Source organism: Salmo trutta, chromosome 20 (assembly GCF_901001165.1).
Source record: "Salmo trutta chromosome 20, fSalTru1.1, whole genome shotgun sequence".
NCBI classification, from domain to species: Eukaryota; Metazoa; Chordata; class Actinopteri; order Salmoniformes; family Salmonidae; genus Salmo; species Salmo trutta.
The window spans coordinates 26,954,113-26,979,914 of NC_042976.1; the positions used below are offsets into that span (position 1 = coordinate 26,954,113).

Consider the following 25,802-nt stretch of genomic DNA (forward strand, 5'->3'; position numbering starts at 1 on the left):
CACCTTATTTCAGTCTCATCTGAAAGTTGTAAATTCTTGGTTATCTTCACGAACCCTGGCTAACAAGTTGAATCAGCAATACAAAAATTGGGTTTAATTATTTATTTACTAAATACCTAACTAATCACACAGAATTACATCTACACAGAATGAAAATGATGTCATACAAAAAACATCCCTGGTGGACGGAACCTGTATGACGGCTGGTTACACAAAGAGAGGGGGTTGGGCTTGAATGAAAGAGCGGGAAGACTGAGGAACAAAGGGAGAAGCTAAGCTTCGTAAATACAGTATCTTATGCATTCTAAATCCCCGCCCATTTGGAAAAGGGAAATGCAATAAATATTTACTCTGAGCTGCGCTTTGGTAGGTTGGTCGTAGATGCTGGTCGTGTTGCCCAACAGATCTTGCTGTCCTCGGAAGAATGTCTCTGGTGGTAAGTTGGATACGTTGTAGTATCTTCGTTGTGTGTTAGACTGGGTACGTCATCCGTCCTTTCCTAGCCCACGTTTACAGCTGCTGTTGCTAACTCAACGGCTAGGATATCTCACGTCTTTAGTGAAGACTTCAAAGTTTATACCATTCACAACCAAAGCTCACGCTGAGGTTGGCTTAGTTCTGTAGTTGACATGTTAGTCCTTTTTAACGTATGGACCGTCGTCCTATCGTCCTCGGAACAGAAGGTTACATTTTCGTCAAGGGCTTATATAGTGGAGGGAGAGAAGGGTGTGTTTCATAGTTTATAACCCATGTCTCTTCACAGGGGCGGGTCACTGATTGAGCAGGGCTCTAACCGTATGAAAACCCAATTCTCTCATTTGGAAGCTAAAATTACATTTCATCTTTTCACAAATAGATTCATATTCAAACATTTAAATTGCACAACAATTCCATGTGAATCTGATAACTAGAATGTGTAGACTTTCCCAGATAGTTTATGTCGTCCTGTCATCAGTCATAATGTCTCAGATGACAACCGAACTGACATCATATTCATTAAGTACCAACGCATATTTTCAACTGGTTCTATTATCGAAATATGGTTCCTTTCCCCCCAATTGTTTGTTGTTCCCAGATGCTCTATGTGTAACAAAAGCTATTCAAGAGTCCTTCAGTAGTCAGAGAGGGAAGGGAGAAAGGAATTTATGTGGCGGAGGGGGTCATAAACCTTACCCACAGGCCAACATCATGACACATACTTTCATCTTTATACTTAACAGCATATTCTTTTTTTTTTTTTTTACACATTCTACAGCAACTCACCTGGGTATTCTTAAGAATTGGAAACATCAGAAAATAAAAAGTAATAGGACAAACATTAAAACTAAATAATTTGGTAAAAATTCTAAGCATTTGCAATCACCATATCAACAATGTATAATGCTAATAGGAAAGGAAAACAGTTATGATAGTTTTAGTCTCCATCGATGGTAGAGGGTGATGGCGTTAGTGTAACTTTGAGGTAATCGCTGCATAACAAAAAGGCCTTAAGATGGTTTCTTAAAAACTTTCTCGATAGAAAAGCAGGTGGAATAACACAGCAGCACACTATAAACAAGGAATTCACCCATCTTAACCACTTGTGCTGATAAGGATATAGTAACATAGCAGTACATGGAAAATCTGAACACACTATTCGTATACCGTACATGTTCAGAGTACATAGACATTCAGATATATATGGGTGTGCTATAGCTAACATCACTACAAAGTCAATGGTCCCAATAACACTTTTAGCACAGAAACAACTGTTCCTCAAGGAAATATAAAAAGTGAATATAAATAATGCTAATGTCACCAAACACATTCAAATAGAATACCACAATTCTATAAATCACAATAGATATGTCAGTCACATTAACAATAAGCACTTTACAAAAATGACAAGTACAGGATAGAGTTGAAGTGGTTCAGAGTTTGAGACAAGACAGAAGATTCAATCGTTTCAAAATAATGATTTCAAAAAGCTCAGTGAATCCTTGTTAGGAAGCTGCACTGTAAATATTACAAACTTCAGATTCATAAAATATTAGAAAATTGTAACTTCCCTTGAAACAATCCCCAACAACACCTCCTTTGGCCCAGTCTATAGAGAGAAGTAGACAAATAGGAATATTCCCAATGAGCAGACGAGAAACAGGCCACAGTTGAGCAGCAGTTTGGTTCTGGGTGGCTCGTACAGCATCTCCATAACGGCTCTGTCGTCCTCCGCTGTCCTTTTGGGATGGGCATCATATGCCGCTTCCTTAAACCCACAGAACCACTCCAACAGCTGCATGCACCTCCCACCCTCCTCATCCCCACAACCTTCCTCTGCATGCACTAGCCCTGGGTGCCCGTTATCAAACTGGGTGGTGGGCGTTGCTAGTGTCATTTCCGGGGTTGTCTCGCCGCTGGGAGTCGCGGGGTCGAAGTCAGAAGGCGGAGCTAGCAGCTTGATGTCCTCCCCCTCTAGACACCTAGCATTGCAGATGTCTGGGGGCAGATCCTTATAGAGGCCTCCATTCCCATTCAACTGCAAAGGGCTCTTATCCGTCAACTTGTACATCTCCTCACGGTCTTTGAGGAGAAGCTTCCCCATGTTACGCAGGCCCCATAATGTGGTGGTGCGGATCTGCTCCTTATCTGGAGGAGGGTTGCAGAGACTGACAACCACAGCCACCAGTCCAGACACCCAGAACAGTCCAGCAGCCACATACATGTAGTGGACATGTGTGATGAAGAAAGGCCTGTCGTCTGGCTGGTCACAGGGAGGCTCTCGGTAAATAAACGCCAAGATAAGCCGGGTGGTACCCAGCGCAAACCCGGTCATACCGCCCCAGAATGCACCCCTTTCGTTGCAGCGCTTCCAGAAGACGCCCAGCAGGAAGAGGGCGGCAATGGGCGGGGTTAGGTATCCGGCTACTTCCTGTATGTACAGGTACATCTGGCCGCCCTGCATCTCGATGATGACAGGGACCCAGGCGATGCTGATAACCACCATGAACACCACGAACAGCCGGCCCACCAACAACAGCTCTTTATGGGATGCGCCACGCCTAGCACTCTGGTAGATGTCCAGGGTGAAGATGGTGCTAGCACTGTTAAAGATGGAGTCCAGATCACTCATGAGAGCCGCAATCATCACAGCCATCATCAGCCCTCGCAGTCCCACAGGCATCACTGCCATGACCAGCCGCGGGTATGCGATATTGGAGCACCCCGCCTTAGAGCCACACACAGCCAGGCAGTGCTCTGGCCCAATGCAGGCAATCTCATCTGCAAACAAGATCCGGGATATCATCCCAGGGATAACGATAATAAACATGGGCAGGACCTTCAGGAAGCCAGCCATCAGTGTGGAGCCCTTGGCGTGGGCAAGGTTCTTAGCAGCCAGCACCCTCTGGACGATGACCTGGTCAGCACACCAGTACCAGATGGAAGCTGGGGTTTGACCTAAGAGGAAGCCAGGCCAGGGGATGTCCTCGTCCAGCGGGCCCCGGAGGATCCTCAGGGAGTCTGGCTTGGGCTCGATGCGGCAGGAGGGTGAGTGGGTGAAGTTCCCACTGGCCAGGATAGCTGTTACATTTGGGACAGCTAGCATGTACTTGGTCCGAACCCCTTCAAGACCACCAACCTTGATCAGGCTGATGATGGTCAGGCTGAGAGCTCCACCAATCATCAGCACGGCCTGGAGGGTGTCTGTGTACATGACCGCAACCAGGCCGCCGGTGACCGTAAGCAATGCGGTCATACTAATGAGCAGAATGATGGATAGGTAGAGATTCCAGCCCAGTGACTCCTGGATGAAAAGCGCCCCAGCGTACAAGTCCACAGAGATCTTGGTGAAGATGTAGAGAAGCACAGAAAGGGAAGCAAAGTACACCTTTAGTCTACTGCCCCCGTAGCGTTTGGACAGGTACTCTGGCATGGTGTACACACCAGAGTGGATATACACAGGTATGAAGACCCAGCCCAGCAGCTGCAGCAGGAGAAGAGCGTTAAACTCCCATGCTCCCACAGCAAAGCCGCTGGCTGCTCCCGACCCAGCCAGGCCTATGAAGTGTTCACTGCCGATGTTGCTGACAAACAGGGACGCTCCGATCACCACCCACGTCATGGAGCGTCCCGCAAGGAAGTATCCGCTCACCGTGCTGCGGTTGGCCTTCCACATGGCGAAGAACCCGATGCTCAGCACCAGGATGAAGTACAGCACCACCACAGCAATGTCTGCTGCCTCCATGACAGCCGTACCCATCTTCATTGTGAGTGCTAAATGGAACCACTGGTTCAAAACGGCTGAAAAACTCCCTTGAACCCTGCAAAAGTCAAAGCCAAGTTTTAACGTAACAGAAGGGCAATAAAAATTCTCTATCCTTTGGTTTGCTGTCTGGATGGAAGCTGTAGTATCCACCGTCAGGTCAAATTCACTAGGGGTGTCTGCATTTGCGGGTGTAATCCACCTGCACTGAAAACACTAGTTTTAAGGGAGGATGCAGCAGGCCTCTGGTCTAGTATAGCCTAGAGTTTACATTCCTGCAAGACAGCAAAGACAAAGACAAACACCTGATTAGAGCCTGTGTCGGATGGGAACCAAGAAAGGTGACACACATTCTAAAATTGATTAAATTGTCCCCCCCTCTCAATCTACACACAATACCCCATATGACAAAGCAAAAACATGTTTAGACGTTCTTGCAAATGTATTAAAAATAAACTTTAAATCACATTTACATAAGTATTAAGATACAAAGTATTGAGTAAAGTATTATCTTTGGCAGTGATTACAGCCGCAAGTCTAGGGTATGACACTATAAGCTTGGCACCCCTGTATTTGGGGAGATCCTCTCAAGTTCCGTTAGCTGTGCATCAACGCTCCCCATACAACCCATTTACACATATTGATTTGGACCTTCTATAGACAGGTGTGCGCCTTTCCAAATCATGTCCAATCAATTGAATTTACCACAGGTGTACTCAAGTCAAGTTGTAGAAACATCTCAAGGATGATCAATGGAAACAGGATGCACCTGAGCTCAATTTTGAGTCTCATAGCAAAGGTACGAATACTTATGTAAATGTGATATTTCAGTTGTTAATTTAATACATTTGCAAAAACTTCAACAACAAAAAAAATCTGTTTTACTGTCATTATGGGGTATTGTATGTCGATTGACGAGGAAAAATAACAATTTAATTACATTTTAGAATAAGGCTGTATCGTAACAAAATGTGGAAAAAGTCAGGGGGTCTGAATACTTTCCGAAGGGGACACACGCAACATTTCTGAGAAACAGGTCATCAAAACAGAGCTTGATCAGATGCCTTTATTCACACTCAAACTGGGCATGGTAACAGATTTAAATACAGTATTTACAGTAACTTTCTCTAGCCCTCACTCCAATCTCTTAAATAGTGGCTAAACCTAAAAGAGAAAGAGCCATGTCCATCTCAGAGCTTCAAACCAAAAAGTCTAGCAGCTAAGTCCATGTGAAGAAATCAAAAATGGCTACGTAGCCTAGTGTTTAAATTCATTCATGTATTACACACCATTTTCAATTATGACATACGCATTATGATTACATCATCAGCCCCCAACCAAGTCATTATCCCAGAGGCAAGCATAGCAAATTATTTAATAGACAATACGATATTTTAGATGAATATTTCTTGTCACCCTCAGCATCATCGTCTACAGCTAGTGCTGACCGATTAACCAAATTTTTGGTTTTGTTGCTGCAATATTGTTTGTTGTTATTAAACAGCTAATTGACCAACGTCGATTCAATTACTTGAAATACATTGTATTTATTTTTTGAGAGCCGAACGTGCCGTTCCTCTAGAAAGAAACCAAATAATAAACGAGAAATCGGAGAAATCAAGTCAAGAACTAAGTGAGACGCTGGGCTGAAGGGTGTTGTAGTTTTCATTAAGCAAATGTTCCACCTAGTTCAGCCCTGAAACGTGGTATTTAACTACAACGACCATAATCCGTTGCGCTAGTTTTCGTCCCAGCTCAGAGAGGAAGAGGTTTCACTCTTGTCAATATAAGTCCAAAATAAGCACAATGCATTTCCATGGCCTTATTTTGGACCTAAACTTGTCTTCCCGCCTTTGGGACGGCTCCCATTGTTAAGGCATAGACATGAGCATCTTGTCATTATATACAGATCTACGCCTGCTATGTCAAATACACAGGCCGCATGAGAGAAGAATATGCACAACGACGAGGGACAAAGACAGTTCGTGGAAGTTGGCCTTATCTACTTTTAAGAAATGGTATCAACATGATACTGGTAAGAGATATGAGGATCAGTGCAATGTAGTCAAAGTATTATCACGACATGTTGCACGCTACACAACATCGGCGGAATATTCTAGAAAAAGAGCACGCGCATCTTCCGCCTTGCCAAGGAGGGTATCTCTAATTGAGGTAGGCTATACATGTAGTCTCGTCGTAGTTTGAGTAAAACAAGTGGTTGAATTCGTCAAATATAATAGGACCCTGACCTAGTAGCCTACATTCAATTAATTTACATCCGCTCGACCTGCTTTTTACATTTTCTCCATCACCATCTTTTGTCCCTTCTGCTTTTCTAGCGTCAGTTACATTATCTAGGCGGCCATCACAAAAATACACACTCACCATTGCAATTACAATACTCCGCTATATTGTAGCTAATGTAGGCTACATCAAACCACAATTTCAGGATGCGACTGTCTGAGCCTGCTTTTCTGGCGACAGTATGTATGTGTCTCTTCCTGCGTCAGTTCTTCCGATGTAGAGGTAGTTCGTGTCCTCTGTTTCAGAGCAATTCGTTTTAATACATAAGGTAGCTGCACTTTATAAGCATCGACTCTGCTTCTTACCCATTGCCACGCCCTTCATGTGTAATACCAGAGAGGAAGCGGAAGAGAGAGGCCCAACTCGGTGGAAAATCTTTTTTTTTCGGCCACTGATGTACTGCTTTGGACACGTGACATCCCGGCCACTTTGAGAAAAACACATTTGAGTTGCCTCGAGATGTATATGCATATTCATGACATGGGGCTAGTAGATTAGCATCTCTCTCCATTGAATACAGCTGGTTGACGTCAACAACCCTCATTTAATATTTTTAAATTACAATAATTAGATTTATCCACCAATCCAAAGAAAGTATTCACGGGCGCTAGACAACCCGCCATGCCGCTTTGTGGACAACGACTCCCATTGTTAGGGCGAGGAGACATGTAGTATCTTGTTAGTTTATCCATAATCTTCGGTAATACACAGTGACGTTTCAAATGCAACACGCCCATTGGTTATTGTTCTAATTCTTGTAGCCTGTAATTGAAATAGCGTATTGTTTTGAGGCGCAATTGAATTTTTCGGATAACAACCAACTCAGAATGCATGCTACTGTAAGTGAACCTTTGTTTTAAAACAGGGGATTGGCTTTCCTCATGACATTCAACCTGTTAGGCTACTTGGGTCGAAATTGCCTTAAAACCCACTTTGCCTAACTAGTTTACATATACTGGTTGATAATGAGCTTTAACAGTGGAATGGTAGTAATTTAACAATCTAGAAACTGCCACTTTTGGATATATTAACTTGTAAAACCCTTGTAATCTTCCTTCAAAGTGTTCAACTTTCCAGAAATGTATATCGGCATATAGCCTAATCCGACCTCCAAACAGGCTACATACAACTCATGTATCTATCTAGAATGTAATGTCATAGCATATGGGGGAGATAAACGGGATGCATTTGATAAGTTATTCAAGTTATTTGCAGTCTCAATAACACAGTGACAGCTGGGTCTCCCATTCAGTGCGTCCATCATTTACAGTGTGAGGGTATTCAATCGTTGGGCACAGGCGTAGGAACCACACAGGTAACCTTACGCCTTTTGATTAGTGACTAGCTCCTGCCATTCTCTCTGATAAATAAATAGGCTCTGTCTGATGTAGGACGTGACAAATGTAAGACTATTAAAATTATACCTTAGTCAAGATATGTTGGCCTGTATGCAATGATAAACCCTTCAGTTCAGCGCACACATAAGTGGCATGTTTTATCATGGTGAAAGGTGCATAAGATGTCTGGAGAAACCACTATGGCTGTGTCGCTGCGCATCTCTGAGAATGAAATGCATAAACAATGTGGATCAATCTACACTTGGACCCTAAACTACATACTGACACAGTCTGACAGTATCTTCATACAGGTGATGTTGGGACAACTAGGCCTGTGTCAATACATACTTGAGGTGATATCAGCAAGAATGCACTTATAAGCTTTATATGAAACAGAGCTCCTATTTTAATTACATAGGCCTAATTTTTAACACTTTATGAGAATCTGATAAGTAGCCAACTATATGTCCCACACATTTACATTTTAGTCATTTAGCAAATGCTTTTATCCAGACCGACTTTATACATTTTTGTACTGGTCCCCCGTAGGGGTCAAACCCACAACCCTGGTGTTCCAAACACCATGCGCTACCAACTGAGCCACATAGCTTAAACCAATTAAATTGGTTGCTTGTCTGCCAATGTGTATCTGGCAAGGACAGTGAATTTCCACTTACTATTTTTTTAGGTCTTGGAAGTCAATTCTTCTTCTCTGTATTTTTTTATGGCGGTTGGCAACCAACTTTAAGGTGCTATTATCGCCACCAACTGGACTGGAGTGTGGACCAGAGACAGGGAAGGTCTAAATCCTACCCAATATTCTCATCTCCCTAAGGAAACGAAATACATAATTAAATACTACATCCCCTGAAGATTTCCCCAGCAGTTCACTTAATGTTGGCTCTTCAACCCCATTACTCCTTAAATCTAATAACAATCACTCCATTTCCCATCCATATTGCTGGTATTGAAATAGAACGTGTTCCACTGTCTCCATCTCCTCCTGACAATGATCACACCTCCCAGTCTGTGGTTGTCCTACCCATTTCAAAGGTGGGACACACTATTGAGCCTTGTGTGTCCCAGTCTCTGATTACACAGTCCTCCCTTCTCTCTCGACCTGAGGACCTCCCTGTCCCACCTTTTCCTGTATCTTATACAGGTGTCTTCCCTTACTCTCCCTTTTCCACAACTCTTGCCATTTCTTTTTAACTACTGTTTTTATCAACCCCTTGGCTTCTTCTTTACTGATTGACAATTCCATCTCAACATTAGGATGTTTAAGAGCCTGCTTGGCGATAACACCCACCTCCTCATTCCCCTCTACTCCCACATGAGCTGGTACCCAGAGGAACATCACAAATACCACCATCTGTCTCACCCTATACAAGCACTGCAAAACCTCATACAACACATCCTGTCTGCTCTGAGACACAAATTAATTTAATCTTATCAGTGCTGCACAAGAGTCAGAGTAGATGACTACCCTGTCTGGCCTCACCTCCTCCACCCACTCTGCAACCAAGAGTATGGCCAGCAACTCCATTGTATAACCAGATAAATGATCCTTTGTTCTTTTTGTCACTGCCACCTTAGACTCAGGAACACTAAAAGCTGCACCTGTCCTCCCAGTTTTAGGGTCAATAGATCCATCTGTGAATATATTCAAGAAAGCATAGTATTGTGTTTTTAAATGTTCACTTACAACGGAATCTACTCCTTCCTTAACAACTCTTACCCTCTCAAGCAACCTAGATCTATCCCTGGCTGAGGGAGCAACCAAGCAGTGGAGGCTGCTGAGGGCATGAGGTTCACAATAATCGCTGGAATTTAACAAATAGAATGGCATAGATACCATCCCACTTATTCCGCTCCAGTCATTACCACAAGCCAATTAAGGTGCCACCAACCTCCTATGCAACCAAGGTGGGATAGCAGGAAGACACACAGAGGGGCTAAACTCCTTCCCAATCAACCCCATCTCTCTCGCCATGCCATTGCCTATCCACCCAAAACTATTACGCAAATTTTGTTCATGTTCCCATTACTCTAGGAGTACCTTTTTTTTTATAGGATATGCAACCTTATGTCCTTGTTGTCATGGTTAGTTGCTGTCTATCTTAACTTTAACGGCATCTCTCCCAACAGTACCTGCATTACTGCCACCGAGGAGGTCCTGAGTGCTCCACAACATATTCGTAGGGCTTGTCTGAGCTGCTTATCCATACGCTACACTTTTAGGAAGTACATTTCCACTACATCGACATACGAACTACGTTTCCCATAATGCTTCTCGCTTCAGAATATACGTGTTTCTTTTGCGACCAGCTTTCATGCGCAGAAGTTGACCTACAGTCTCTGAAGAAAATGGCAGCATTAGGACTGGGGCTGCAGGTATGACTTTCGGCTGAACGTGAATGTTTTGCGATTCATGGCTGGGTTTTTAGTTTGAGTATGTGTGTATATTATTAATTGGTACAAAATGGATCGTTTTGATGTCGCGCAGAATTAGTTTTTAACGTTCAACACGGCGAGGCCTTCTGTGAACTTGACAAGCCCGCTACGGTTAACTAGCTAATGTTAATGACAGCCCGCTAGCTTGTTGAATATAGCTAGCTACCTCGTTATGCTTATTTGTCATTTTGCTACGGAGCAATGACATTACTGTTTACTGTTGTCCAAAGTCCATAAGACAGGCGCATGACATTGTAGAAAATGGTCAAGATTTTTGCTAGTTCAAAACAATTTTGGTAGTTAGCAAGCTATCTTCATTAGCTAACTAACAGCTACTACACTCCAGACGTCACTGTTAAGTATTAATCATTTCCTTTATCATCTCTATCCTTCAGGTGCGTCAATTCAGCACGTCGGTTCTCCGACAAGCTTTGATCAGGGTAAGAATTATGAAGTTCAGCTTCAAATTACCCTTGCCATCTGATCAGTGCAATGTTCTGTTCTATGACTGATAATGTCCCTTGGTATTATGATTCTCACGCACGCTACAGCTTGAGTAATGTCAGTGGTCGTTGGCTCTGTGGTTCAAATACATGGTTGGTTATTGCTTATGTTTGTGTCCGTTTTCTATTTTAGCCACCCATCGACGTGTATGGGGTCGGAGGCCGCTATGCCACAGCCCTGTTCTCTGCTGCCAGCAAGCAGAAGAAACTGGAACAAGTAGAGAAGGAGATGAGGACGTTGTCGGTGAGTTATGCACTGCACCCCTCTCTCGTGTCTTAGTACTTTCTGTCCACTAGTGTGTAATGTGTATGTATATACACTCTCTCTCTATTAACTAGGGAAACATACATTTGTTTGTTAGGCACTGACTGCGACCACTATCATTTTTGACCAGCTCTCTTTCTCTCTGTCTTTTCATTCTCTCTACCAGGCTCTGATCAAGGACCCTAAGCTGTCCAGTATTGTGATGAACCCTCATGTCAAGCGCAGCCTCAAGTTGAAGTTCTTTGGTGATGCCATGACTAAGGCGAATCTCTCCCCAATAACAGTTAACCTCATCAGTGAGTCGCCCAGCCTAACTAAGTCATACTCCACAGTGCACTCTTGTTCTGGAAACTGCTGTTGTGTAAGAAAAATAAAAATAAATGGGGCCGGTTTGGGGAGGATGACGTTTTTCTGTTGTCAAGAGCCTCATCTCCCGTGTGGCTCAGTTGGTAGAGCATGGTGTTTGCAACGCCAGGGTTGTGGGTTTGATTCCCACGGGGGACCAGTACGGAATTTTTTTAATGAAATGTATGCATTCACTACTGTAAGTCGCTCTGGATAAGAGCGTCTGCTAAATGACTAAAATGTTTTTAAAAAAATCTACCAAACTGCTTAATTTCCTTGTCTTCTGACTCTCTTGACCATCTGAAATGGAAAAAGCGATATGGATGTCACTCCATACCTTTTTTTTTGTTTCCACTAGTTACCACAGACACAGTCAAAATTGTGTAAGTTCATGAAAATAAAAATGTGCTTTTTGGTCAACATTTAAGGTTGGAGTTAAGCATGAGGTTAGCAATGTGGTTAAATTTTAGGTTTAAAATCACATTTTAAGAGAAATTGTAGTAATGACTTTGGTTGTGGTAGGTAGCGACAACCTACCTTTTTGGTTGGCTAGTTGTAAACCGGAATATAAAGTAAATGTCAGCTAAGAGTATGTTTACTGCTCACTAATGATCTTAATTAACTAGTGATACAAAGGAGAGATTAGGAGAAATAGTTGAGTATTTTTGTTATGAGAACATCCTCACCCTTACTAATGTTACTGAATGCAAATGCAGTTCGTGCAAATGTTATTTGTGGCTACTGGCTAAGCCACTGAGGTTTCATTGTTCCCCTCTCTCCTCCTCAGCTGTGTTGGCAGATAATGGCCGCCTGACCCTGACTGCAGATGTCGTTGGCGCCTTTGCGAAAATGATGAGCGCTCACCGTGGCGAGGTCATCTGCACTGTAACCACCGCACATGTACGGTGACCCACCACCATACACACATGCACACTGTGGTTGTACAGTTGAAGTCGGAAGTTTACTTACACTTTAGCCAAATACATTTAAACTCAGTTTTTCACAATTCCTGACATTTAATCCTAGTAAAAATTCCCTGTTTTAGGTCAGTTAGGATCACCACTTTTTTTTAAGAATGTGAATTGTCAGAATAATAGTAGAGAGAACGATTTATTTAATCTTTTATTTCTTTCATCACATTTACATGCACTCAATTAGTATTTGGTAGCATTGCTTTTAAATTGTTTAACTTCGGTCAAACGGTTCGGGTAGCCTTCCACAAGTTTCCCACAATAAGTTGTGTGAATTTTGGCCCATTCCTCCTGACAAAGCTGGTGTAACTGAGTCAGGTTTGTAGGCCTCCTTGCTTGCACATGCTTTTTCAGTTCTGCCCACAAATATTCTATAGGATTGAGGTCAGGGCTTTGTGATGGCCACTCCAATACCTTGACTTTGTTGTCCTTAAGCCATTTTGCCACAACTTTGGAAGTATGTTTGGGGACATTGTCCATTTGGAAGACCCATTTGCAACCAAGCTTTAACTTCCTGACTGATGTCTTGAGATGTTGCTTCAATATATCCACATAATTTTACTTTCTCATGATGCCATCTATTTTGTTTAGTGCACCAGTCCCCCCTGCAGCAAAGCACCCCCACAACATGATGCTGCCACCCCCATGCTTCACGATTGGGATGGTGTTCTTTTGCTTGCAAGCCTCCCCGTGTTTCTTCCAAACATAAGGATGGTCATTATGGCCAAACAGTTCTATTTTTGTTTCATCAGACCAGAGGACATTTCTCAAAAAATATATTTTTCCCCATTTGCAGTTGCAAACCGTAGTCTGGCTTTTTTATGGCGGTTTTGGAGCGGTGGCTTCTTCCTTGCTGAGCGGCCTTTCAGGTTATGTCGATATAGGACTCGTTTTACTGTGGATATAGATACTTTTGTGCCTGTTTCCTCCAGCATCTTCACAAGGTCTTTTGCTGTTGTTTTGGGATTGAGTCACACTTTTCGCACCAAAGTACGTTCATTTCTAGGAGATAGAACACGTCTCCTTCCTGAGCGGTATGACGGCTGCGTGGTCCCATGGTGTTTATACTTGCGTACTATTGTTTGTACTGATGAATGTGGTACCTTCAGGCATTTGGAAATTGCTACCAAGGATGAACCAGACTTGTGGAGGTCTACAATTTTGTTTCTGAGGTCTTGATGGATTTCTTTTGATTTTCCCATGATGTCAAGCAAAGAGGCACTAAGTTTGCAGGTAGGCCTTGAAATACATCTACAATTGACATCATTTATCAGAAGCTTCTAAAGCCATGACATCATTTTCTGGAATTTTCCAAGCTGTTTAAAGGCACAGTCAACTTAGTGTTTTTAAACTTTTGAACCACTGGAATTGTGATACAGTGAATTATAATTGAAATAATCTGTCTGTAAACGATTGTTAGAAAAATTACTTGTGTCATGCACAAAGTAGATGTCCTAACTTGCCAAAACTGTAGTTTGTTGACAAGAAATTTGTGGAGTGGTTGAAAAATGACTTTTAATGATTACAACCTAAGTGTATATAAACTTCTGACTTCAACTGTATATATTTGTCAACCCAAGTTCCAAATGAGTTATTATAGTGTTTGATTTGATCTTTATGTGTATGACACAGCCCCTGGATGAGGCTAACCTGACAGAGCTGAAGGTGGCTCTGAACGGCTTCCTGGCAAAGGGAGAGACACTCATATTAGAGACCAAGGTGAGACCATACTCAATTTGTGTCCTCAGTGGCACAATAGGGATTTATCTGCCGTCAACTCCTGGTAGGGCAGGGCGGTAAACTGTTAAAACATTTTTTTTATATATATATATACTGGTATTTTTTTTTTTCTCCCACCAGAGATGCTTAAATCAAATTGATTTTTTGTGGCTAAAAGGCTGTGCGTGATGACGTAGTGCACATAAATAACTTTTGCGGTTAAATTCTCATGTAGTGAATAGAAAATACAAGTTAAATGGGTTTCCATTGCATTTTAAACTCTACTGATGGTTTTGTCATACACACATTTTTAGTTTATATAGCGAAAGTGCCCACTTTGGTCTTGGCACATGCTCTCCAGCCACAACCAAGCAAGGCTAAGGCTGTACGATGGCTCGGTTATTTCACCAGTAGGGGAGTGTGAACTACAAGCCAATCATGATGCGGAAACCTATGTGCTTAAGTTCCAAATGTTGAAAACCTTGCAAAAGCCTCTCCTTTCAGCAGAAACATGTGAAAAGCTTAAGTTAATACAGCTCAACCGCCAACATGTTGTTCATCATGTCAGCACTAAAGAAAAACTAAATGTCCCATCATACTTGAACACCTCAGAGGCAATACTGAAACAGTTTGAGGACATTTTTGAAGGGTTGGGGGCTCTGTGAGGTGAGCTCCACCTAGTGGTGGATGAGTCTGTCAGACCAGTTCAACAGCTTGGTGGAAAAGCCAGGCAAAATAAGTCTGCCTTGATCCAAGTGCCCTCAACAAAGCCTTATGTAGGGTACGTTACCAAATGCATACTATTGAAGAGGTACTGCCTAGCCTGGAAAAAACGAAAATCTTTTTGGGAATGGATGCAAAAAAAATTGTACTGGCAGGTATGATGTTTGGATGAAGAGAAAAGTTACCTCACCACATTTTGGACCCCCAATGGTAGATACCGATGGACAATGTTACCTTTCTGGAGTGAAACCAGCTGCAGATTAATATCAGCAAAGGCAACAGGATGCACTTCAGGGACTGCCAGGAATAAGCGTTATGGCTGATGACATCCTGGTCAGTGGAAGAAGCTGTGCAGGACTATGACCACAACCTGACTCAGCTCTTGCAAAGAGCAAGGGAGATGGATCTAAAGGAGGATATGCCCAAATTGAGGAGTGCCTAGCCATTGTGTTCGCCTGTGACCGGTTTGATCAATACCTTTTATGGTGGGTGCAGGTATCGCCTACATGAGATTATTTCTTTTTTTCCCCTCTATTTTTTTGGGGGGTGAAGCCTTTCACTGTTGGTCAACACCTGTTTACGAATCATTTGACAAATAACATTTGATATTATGGGCAAGAGCAAGATTATTTTATTTGTAAACTGCAGCCAAGCGTTGATCATGTCACCAGAATAAGACCCACGATATTTATTGGAAAGGAGCATCAAGCTCATCACCTTGCACTTTCACCACCCTGTGAAGTTCATTTATTTCAGCTGTAGCCTAATAAACTGCATCCTTTCCTGAGTCAGTCGGAGGACCACACAACACCATAGTTTATTTTGATATGATGATTATATCAACATTTGTGCATAAAAGCATTTCTACCATCATTTCTTGCATTTTACAGACACACAAAGATCCCACCTTGTCTAGTGTGTTTTGTTGACATTTGGAAAGTTGACAACATTTGCTATTTCTGTCAGGCCTGTCTTGACATTTTCTTATTGTGCCTTCAGAAAGTATTCACAGCCCTCGACATTTTGTTTTTACAAAGTGGGATTCAAAAGGATTTGTCATTTTTGGTCAACGATCAACACAAAATACTTGTCAGTGGAAGAAAAATTCGAACATTTTCAAAAGATTTAAGGAAAATTATACACTGAACTAAAATATAAACGCAACAATTTCAGTGATTTTTACCAAGTTACAGTTCATATAAGGAAATCAATCAATTAAAATAAGAAATTCATTAGACCCTAATCTATGGATTTCACATGACTGGGAATGCAAATACCTTAAAAAATAAAATGAGTAGAGGAGTGGATCAGAAAACCACTCGGTATCTGGTGTGACCACAATTTCCCTCATGCAGCGCAACACATCTCATTCGCATAGAGTTGATCAGGCTGTTGATTGGCCTGTGGAATGTTGTCCTACTCCTCTTCAATGGCTGTGTGAAGTTGCTGGATATTGGCGGGAACTGGAACACGCTGTAGTACACGTCGATCCAAGCATCCCAACATGCTCAATGGGTGAAATGTCTGAGTTTGCAGGCCATGGAAGAACTGGGACATTTTCAGCTTCCAGGAATTGTGTACAGATCCTTGCGACATGGGGTTGTGCATTATCATGCTGAAGCATGAAGTGATGTCGGCGGAATGGCACATCAAACAGCCTCAGGATCTTGTCATGGTGTCTGTGCATTCAAATTGCCATCGACTATAATGCAATTGTGTTCGTTGTCCGTGGCTTATGCTTGCCCATACCATAACCCCACAATGGGGCACTCTGTTCACAACGTTGATATCAGCAAAACGCTCGCCCACACAACACTACACGCTGTCTGCCATCTGCCCGGTACAGTTGTAACCGGGATTCATCTGTGAAGAGGCCACTTCTCGGTGGCCGTCGAAAGTGATCATTTGCCCACTGGTTACGACGCCGCAATGCAGTCAGGTGAGGACAACAAGCACTCCGAGAGCTTCCCTTAGACGATTTCTGACAGTTTGTACAGAAATTCTTCAGTTGTACAAACCCACAGTTTCATCAGCTGTCTGGGTGGCTGGTCTGATGATCCCGCAGGTGAAGAAGCTGGATGTGGAGATCCTGGGCTGGCGTGGCTGTGATAGGGTTATAAACAGATTTGTGCACAACATTTGAGAGAAATAAGCTTTTTGTGCATCTGAGAAAATGTGGTCTTTAAATTTAGCTCATGATACATGGGACCAATGCTTTACATGTTGCGCTTTTTTTTTTGGTTCAGTGTATTAAGAAATTAGTGCAGAAAATTTAATAAATTCATAAATGCTGGAAGTGAATGCAGAAATTTAATAAATAACTATACAAATGGGAACCGTTGGTCGAGTACCAGAGTTGGAGGCTACAAAAGAGGATTTTTGATTCCTGTGCGATGTTCTACAAATGGGACTACTTCGCTGTCAGTTTTGTCCTGTTATTTTTGGTTGAACAGTATGAAGCAATCACAATGGAGAAAGCCCATTTTTAAAATCACTTCGAATTCATGTTTTGCCATCCTAGGGTCATGCACTACCCATAAAGCATAGCCTAGAACTCTCATTATTCAGAAACATCAAATACTGTCAAATGAGAAAAATACTGTGATATATTATGTCGATATTGCCCAGCCCTATCTAACTCCTGGTATATGCAAAGGCTTAGGACTGTCAGGCTAGCACTAATCTGATATGCCTATGGTTTGAATGGTGCTTTAACTTGTATTACTTTTCTCTATCCTCCAGTCTGACGCCTCCATCCTGGGTGGTATGATTGTCAGCATAGGAGATAAGTATGTGGACATGTCCACCAAGACAAAGATCCACAAACTGACCAAGATCATCAGAGATAGTTAAGTCCATTGCCCTGTCCAGAGAGGCATGGGAATGTTTTTCTCCTTCCTGCCACCTATACAGCGCTTTGTCCGCTAAAATCCTGTCTAGTTGTGTTCGTAATAAAGTATTCTGTAACATACACTTTGTATTTGTAATGTCGTTTATTTTTATTTCTTATTTCATCTTTTATTTAACCAGGTAGGCCAGTTGAGAACAAGTTCTCATTAACAACTGTGACCTGGCCAAGATAAAGCAAAGCAGTGCGACAAAAACAACAACAGTTACACATGGGATAAACAAACGTACAGTCAATATCACAATAGAAATATCTATATAGAGTGTGTGCAAATGAAGTAAGGAGGTAAGGCAATAAATAGGCCATAGTGGCAAAGTAATTACAATTTAGCAATTAACACTGGAGTGATAGATGTGCAGATGAAGATGTGCAAGTAGAAATACTGGTGTGCAAAAGAGCAGAAAAAAACAAAAGTATGGGGATGAGGTAGGTAGTTGGTTGGATGGGCTATTTACAGATGGGCTGTGTACAGCTGCAGTGATCGGTAAGCTGCTCTGACAGCCGATACTTGAAGTTAGTGAGGGAGATATGGCTTCAACTTCAGTGATTTTTGCAATTTGTTCCAGTCATTGGCAGCAGAGAACTGGAAGGAAAGGCGGCCAAAGGAGGTGTTGGCTTTGGGGATGACCAGTGAAATATAACTGCTGGAGCGCATGCTAAGGGTGGGTGTTGCTATGGTGACCAGTGAGCTGAGATAAGATGGAGCTTTACCTAGCAAAGACGTTTATTTCTGTGTCCATGCAGACTGGTTGTTGCTGGTGGAGGGAATATAAAATGCATGTTTATCAGCTTGGATCATTTATGATGCACATGATGTACCAGACTAATGCCATAATCTCAATTATAAACTGGGTGGTTCGAGACCTGAATTCTGATTTGGCTGAAAGCCATGGTATAGCCGACTGTATGGGTATGACCAAATATTTATTTTTACTGCTTACGCTGGTAATTCTTTTATAATAGCAATAAGGTTCCTCGGGGTGGGTCCGTGTACCAAAGCCACACCGCGTTGCGTCTTACATAAGAACAGCCCTTAGTCGTGGTATATTGCCCGTATACCACACCACCTCAGGTCCTATTGCTTAATTATAAACTGGGTAGTTTGACTCCTGGATGCTGGTATGATGCAAATGTATTTGTTTATGGTTTTTAATTATGATGGTTATGATGGTAACCAGTTTGTGGTAAATGGCCAATATACAGTACCACAGCTAAGGGTGGTATCCAGGCACTCCGTGTTGCGAGAACAGCCCTTAGCTTTGGTATAACCCCTCGGCCTTATTGCTTAAATGTATTCTCTCTTTTGACTTCGCAACAGATATTAATATCAGAATGTAGCAATTAGTGTTTCCACTCATTCATGGGAATATGCTCTACCACTTCTTGGTATATCCGTCCATACTATGCTCTCTGCATAGCCGGGGGTGTGCTCCATACTACTTTAACAATTTTACATCCACACTGGTGATGCAGTGATTTCGGAAAGTTTTCAGACCCCTTTATCCACATTTTGTTACGTTACAGCCTTATTCTAAAATTGATTTAAATAGTTTTTTTCACTCTCAATCTACACACCCCATAATGACAAAGCAAAAACTGTTTTTTAGAAATTCTTGCAAATGTATTAAAAATAAACAAATATCACATTTACATAAGTGTTCTGACCCTTTGCACAGTACTTTGAAGTACCTTTGGCAGCGATTACAGCCTCGAGTCTTGAGTATGACGCTACAAGCTTGGCACACCTGTTTGGGGAGTTTCTTCCATTTGTCTCTGCAGATCCTCTCAAGTTCTGTCAAGGTGTTCGATCAGGTTCAAGTCCAGGCTACTCAAGGACATTCAGAGACTTGTCCCGAAGCCACTTCTGCGTGTTGTTTCGGCTGTGGCTTAGGGTCATTGTCCTGTTGGAAGGTGAACCTTCGCCCCAGTCTGAGATCCTGAGCGATCTGGAGCAGGTTTTCATCAAGGGTCTCTTTGTACTTTGCTCTGTTCATCTTTCCCTCAATCCTGACCTGTCTCCCAGTCCCTGCCGCTGAAAAACATCCCAACTGCATGATGCTGCAACCATGCTTCACCGTAGGGAGGGTGCCAGGTTTTCTCCAGACGAGATGATTGGCATTCAGGCCAAGGAGTTCAATCTTGGTTTCATCACACCAGAGAATCTTGTTTCTCATGGTCTGAAAGTCCTTTAAGTGCCTTTTGGCAAACTCCAAGCAGGCTGTCATGTGCTTCTGTCTGGCCACTCTACCATGAAGGCCTGATTGGTGGAGTGCAGAAGAGATGGTTGTCCTTCTGTTTTTGCTTTGTCATTATGGGGTATTGTGTGTGGGTTGGGTTGGGGAGGGGGGGCAATTTGATAAATTTTTTAATAAGGCTGTAATGTAACAGAATGCCAAAGTCAATGTTTCTGAATACTTTCCAGATGCACTGTACATCTGAATGAAAAATATTCTTTATTTACTGGTGACCACAAGGTCATGTGACTGCGTAGACTTTAGGGGTCACCATACTCCTACAATATAGCCTACTCCTTAAATTCCTCTGGTAATTCCATTTTAATGTATGTTTAGATTATGTGGATGTGTTAGATGATTCATTTTTTACTCCATAGCAGCATACCACAACAAGTCCTGTCGAGTTTCAGGGCGTGCCGGCTAATGTTATAGGCCAGCACTAAGACAACTGATTAAACTACCATGAACCTTGATTAAAGTTTCAAAGTTTATTCACAATGTGCACAGGATACAACCGGTGTAAAACAATAGTTACATTCCTACCTTGAGAGCTCTTTCCCAACAATGCAGTGATGATAATAGAAAAGGTCATAAATATTTAATTTAAATATTTATTCTATTAAAACTACAAGAACTATGATGTGAGTTAGAAACACCAGAATGCAAGTATATACAGGTCAGTGCCAGTCCCTTATTCAATATGCAGGGCAACTGGTGTGGTTGAGGTGGGGTTATTCATAAAAAGTTAATGGTAGTAGGATATACTTGTAAAACAGCTGAAAAGTGACTGGTGTTAGGATTATGTACAGTAAATATTTATGGTAATATACTAATGGTAATATATACTGCACATGTAAACAGGAGTAATAGTGACCAGTTGGGATAAACAAATACGAATGGCAATCAATGGACAGCAGTGTAATGGAGTAATACATGTAATCAATAGTAATTTTAGCAGCAGCATAGGTTGTGTCTGAGTAGGTTGAGACCTATGGATGGGCATAGAGTCAGTGTGGATACTCTGAGAGAGGGAGATGTTTTTTCAGAGTTAGTAGTTGTTAGCTATGAACAGTTTTATGGCCAGGGGATAGGCGCTGTTTAGGAGTCTGTCTGTCTGAGCCTTGATGCACCAGTACGGCCTGCCGGACGGTAGCATGTAGAACAGTCCATGTATTGGGTGGCTGGAGTTGAATAAGGTATGCTAGCGCTGGGTCAGAGCAACAGCTGACAAACTAGCTCTCTGGATTTGTGATCACTGGAGCGGCAGGTAGCCTAGTGGTTAGAGCGTTGAGCAAGTAACCAAAAGGTTCTGCCCCTAAACAAGGCAGTTAACCCACTGTTCATAGGCTGTCATTGTAAATAAGAATTTGTTCTTAACTGACTCGCCTAGTTAAATAAAATAAAAATCACTGCTATAAAGGGTTTCATACCTTTTAATTGATATTGAGGACATAAACGTTTAACTAGGGAAATGTATGTTTTCCCGTAGCTCAGAATCTATGGCCCTCAAATTCAAATCTGGACCTTGAAACCAGTTCCACAGTTTTTTTTTCTTTCTAATCAGGGAAGGGTTTAGAACTGGGACACCAAGGTGTGTGCAATTAATTATCAGGTATAACAGAAGTCTGAACCTCATAGGGAAAGATCTGAATACCCCTGCTCCTGTAGCTTTCAGAATCTATAGCTTTTGATTTCCCTCTCTCTTTTTGAGGTGATGTCTGGCCCACAGGTGGCTCTGGTCACTGGTTCCACGTGGGGCCTGGGGTTAGCCATAGTGCAGGCACTGTGCCAGGGCTTTAAATGGGATGTGTATCTGAGCGCCTGGGACGTCTAGAGGGGGGCCGTGGTTGTGGAGGATCTGCAGGGGGAGCGACTCAAGCCCAGACTCCTCCAGCTGGACATTACAGACCTGGCCAACATCCTGGCGGCATGGCAGCATTTCATGAAAGAGTACGGGGGTTTGGATGTGCTAATCAACAACTCACGCATCGCCCCAAGACGTAACTACACATTATTAATGCCTTAACATTCACTCACACAGTCTGACTGTCACACATGCAGCCCAATTCTGATTATTTTTCCCACATCAGATTCTTTTCAGAGCTAATTTGATTGGTCAAAATACAATTAGGAAAAAAAGAACAGAGTTGGGTTGCCTGTCTAAATGCAGCAATAGTGCAATAGTTATTGTGTGTTAGCTGGCCTGGGATACAGTGACATTTAAAGTAAACTAATAGCTCCCTCTATGTCCAGAAGGTGACCCTGCATCCTTTGGCAGCCAAGTAGAACACATTCTCTAAACCAAATTCTTTGCCACCAGTGACATGTGCAATGAGCTTCTTCCTCTCCATGTGTGTTCTCCGGACCTCCAGGCCTTGCAGCAATGACATCGCAGAGGAGGAGCTAGTGGCTCTGATGAAGTGCTTTGTTGCCGAGGCCAAAGCTGGAGACCACGTCAGCAAGGGCTGGCCAAATTCTGGCTATGGGTAGTCCAAAATAGGCATGATGGCTCTTAGACACCCCAGAGAGGATCCAGCTAAACCCCTGCTGCCCGGGCTGGGTGAAGTCTGAAATTACCTATACCAACGGGACTTGGACTCCCGCGGAGGGGTTGGACACACCTGTACACCGTATTACAGGTGCAGTGAAATATGTTGTTTTACGGCGCAAATTATATTTTTTTCACCTTGTTGGCTCAAGTATTCAAACCAGTGACCTTACTTACTGGGCCAACGCTCTAACCATTAGGCTCCTTGCCACCCTACATTAAACGACCAGGTTAATGTGTCTCATTTGTTTACAGGGCCAGAGGCTAGGTTGTGCACTGAATGGTTAGTATTATAAGATAGTATTATCTTTGATTAAACAAGTCACTTCGTTGCCTCAAAAAGGACTGTTCAATGTAATACATGATTGTTAAATAACAGATACAGTATGTTTGCAGTTATTTTTTGTTAATGCTCTTTACCCTAGCTTTGACCAAATATCTGACAGTGAAGTGAGAGGTTTGTAAACGTCGCATATCCTGGAATGTACCAACACCGGGGGTGCCAGTGAGAAAAGATACATCATTTCTGATTTGAACGCCGAACTCTAGAAACAGGTTTACCTAACACGGCTGAATCGCTTCTTCATGAATTGTGAATACTTTTAACTGACATTGTGAGGGGCTTTTAGCTTGTGAAGATAAATACTGCACCTAAACTGTCAAGGAGCTCCACACCCCACCCCTCCGAAGATCAGGAAGTGCGCTCTCCGTGCTCCAATCGCTCTCTGTGAATCAGCTGAGTTTGGGCATTCCACCCTGTTGCGTTTAGCGTGATCTGCTCGAGAGAGTTTGACACGCACCCCCCACCTAACGGCTGGTTGACGGTTTCTCAAAGCTTCAGTTGCAGAACGGACGCTACACCCAGAACCGTTAACATTCGCCGGTTTCCCGGGATTTAGTGAAATTTGTTGGACGCACGCGAATGGTCAGCTCAAACCCGAGCTTGTTTTGCAGTTGGTGAGTCATTGATGCACCCATATGATGCACCTTGTGTTTTTTGTTTACCGCAACATTAGGTGCCGGTTTGGTGAGAATAGAAATTGATGGGTTGTAGCTAATAATATAGGCCTGTAAATCACTGGATATAGCACATTGAAATCACCATATTTTAATTGGCTGTGTTTTCTCCCCAGTTTACGTTTTCCCGTTGTGAATCAGTATTATCTAAATATAGTGCTACCATAATTCCTTTGACTCAGTAGACAACCGGGACATGATGCAGTGCCGCGTTCACGCAATTTTAATTATTTCTCTGCAACATCAACAACCATTCAATCTCAGTTATTGCAACATTGTTGCACTGAGTCTGGAGCTTTATAAACAACATTGGAAAGAAGATGAAGAAGCAGCAGAATTTGGGCTGGGCCTGGGAGGGCATAGGCCACCCACTGGGACGCCAGAGAAGCCAGCCAATCAGAATTCGTTTTTCCCCACAAAAGGGCTTTATTACAGGTAGAAATACTCGTCAGTATCATCAGCTGTCCAGGTGGCTGGTCTCAGACCATACCGCAGGTGAAGAAGCAGGATGTGGAGGTCCTGGGCTGGCATTGTTACACGTGGTCTGTGGTTGTGAGGCTTGTTCGATGCACTGCAAATTTCTCTAAAACGACATTGGAGGCAGCTTATGGTAGAGAAATGAACTTTCAGTTATCTGGCAACAGCTCTCATGGACATTCCTGCGGTCAGCATGCCAATTACACACTCCCTTTAAACTTAAGACCTGTGGAATTGTGTTGTATGACATTTTAGAGTAGCCTTTTATTGTAACCAGTATAAGGTGCACCTGTGTAATGATAATGCTGTTTAATCAGCTTCTTGATATGTCAGGTGGATGGATTATCTTGGCAAAGGAGAAATGCTCACTAATAGGAATATAAAGACATTTGTGCAAAAAATATGCTTTTTGTGTGTATGGAAAATTTCTGGGAACTTTTATTCAGCTCATGAAACATTGGACCAACACTTTACACGTTGCATTAATATTTTTGTTCAATATACATTGCCAACAATATCTAATTGGATGACATTGTTTCTCCTTCTCATTCTCTTTCTCACACACAGACAGATAGAAATCCCTGATTTGCTCTTTGACAAGGCCATCTTACATAATGCAGTCAGGTCTATAGAGTCACATTCAGAGCCATAGCACTGCCATGATTCAGTCTTTAACAGCAGTCTGTCCCATCCTAGCATTTCTAGCCTTTCCTATTCATTTTATAGGCCTAGTCTCACAAGGCATAGTCATATGCTATATGGTAGTCAGTTTCATGGTGTCACAATCAGGTGACTGATTTCTCTTTGCATTTCCTATTGGGTTTGTGTCCCTAAATCAGCTGGTAGTGAGTCCACCCTCTAAACACACAGTCTCCTTTCCCCTTCAGGAGCAAACGTTGCAGGCCTACCACGAGCACTCCCAGCTCCCTATCAGCATGTTCATGAGATGGAGAATGAGTGTCTGATAGGCCGCTCCAGGTATTATTGTGTGTTGAAGTGCAACTTTGGGCTACACAGCAATGCATTTGAGTATTTACACGATGTAGGCCTAAATATCTACATTTCCTTGTTTGAATTCAAACATTAGTTTATGACTAGATAAATATTCCAGGAAGCTAATAAAATCAGTTTTGTGAAAGATATTTGTATCCACAGGGTAATGTGTTTGCAGAGGGTTTTAGTAGGTCACTTGACAGGCTTGAAGTTGTGCTATGCAGGGCAGCCTGTATTTCTGCACCTGACGTGCTCACATTGCACAAAAATCAGTAGCCTGGCAGGTAGGAGTGTTGGGCCAGTGGATCAAATCCCCGAGCTGACAAGATAAAAATCTGTAGTTCTGCCCCTGAGCAAGGCAGTTAACCCACTGTTCCCCAGGCGCCAATGTTGATTAAGGCAGCCCCCCGCACCTCTCTCATTCAGAGGGGTTAGGTTAAATGTGGAAGACACATTTCAATTGAATGCATTCAATTGTACAACTGACTAGGTATCCCCTTTTCTTCTTTACTTGTCTGTCAGGAGAGAACATACCACATTAGCAGAAGGTGGGAGAGTGAGACAGAAAGGAAGGAAATGAACCTGACTGAAGATGTGTGGAAGCGTCAGCAGCTGTAACGAGACTGGCCTTTTCACTAAGTTTGGGGATAGTACTGACCCAGCCTCTTAAAGGAGAGGTTCTGATCCAGAACCTGTATTAAAGTAGAGCTCAACCAGTCGACTAATTGGGGTCGGCCCTAGTCCAATGGCTACAGCTGTGATAG

General features: G+C 42.7%; 3 protein-coding genes across 5 annotated transcripts in view; 2 read left to right on the forward strand and 1 right to left on the reverse strand.

Annotated features, from left to right (window-relative positions):
* Window positions 1-1,227: 1,227 nt before the first annotated feature.
* LOC115155799 (sodium/myo-inositol cotransporter) lies at window positions 1,228-6,876 on the reverse strand. Its single transcript, XM_029702754.1, has 2 exons — window positions 6,626-6,876; window positions 1,228-4,298 (listed from the first exon to the last, which is right to left on the reverse strand). Exon 2 carries the CDS (start codon window positions 4,241-4,243, stop codon window positions 2,087-2,089), a length of 2,157 nt encoding a protein of 718 aa, XP_029558614.1. The 5' UTR covers window positions 4,244-4,298; window positions 6,626-6,876; the 3' UTR covers window positions 1,228-2,086.
* A 3,301-nt stretch (window positions 6,877-10,177) lies between these two features.
* On the forward strand, window positions 10,178-17,834 carry LOC115155800 (ATP synthase subunit O, mitochondrial). The gene is made up of 7 exons (XM_029702755.1): window positions 10,178-10,275; window positions 10,731-10,775; window positions 10,972-11,082; window positions 11,270-11,399; window positions 12,236-12,348; window positions 14,052-14,138; window positions 17,604-17,834. The coding sequence occupies exons 1-7, from the start codon at window positions 10,249-10,251 to the stop codon at window positions 17,712-17,714; spliced, it is 624 nt and encodes a 207-aa protein (XP_029558615.1). The 5' UTR covers window positions 10,178-10,248; the 3' UTR covers window positions 17,715-17,834.
* A 4,568-nt stretch (window positions 17,835-22,402) lies between these two features.
* LOC115155801 (protein dopey-2-like) overlaps window positions 22,403-25,802 on the forward strand; it is a 58,101-nt gene continuing 54,701 nt past the window's right edge. For 2 of the 3 annotated variants that reach the window (XM_029702756.1, XM_029702758.1), the window contains exon 1: window positions 23,291-23,508. The gene's annotated coding sequence lies outside the window, so the exon portion shown is untranslated. Of the gene's footprint in view, window positions 22,643-23,290; window positions 23,509-25,802 lie in introns of those variants that run through there. The other variant, XM_029702757.1, reaches the window with a different exon arrangement.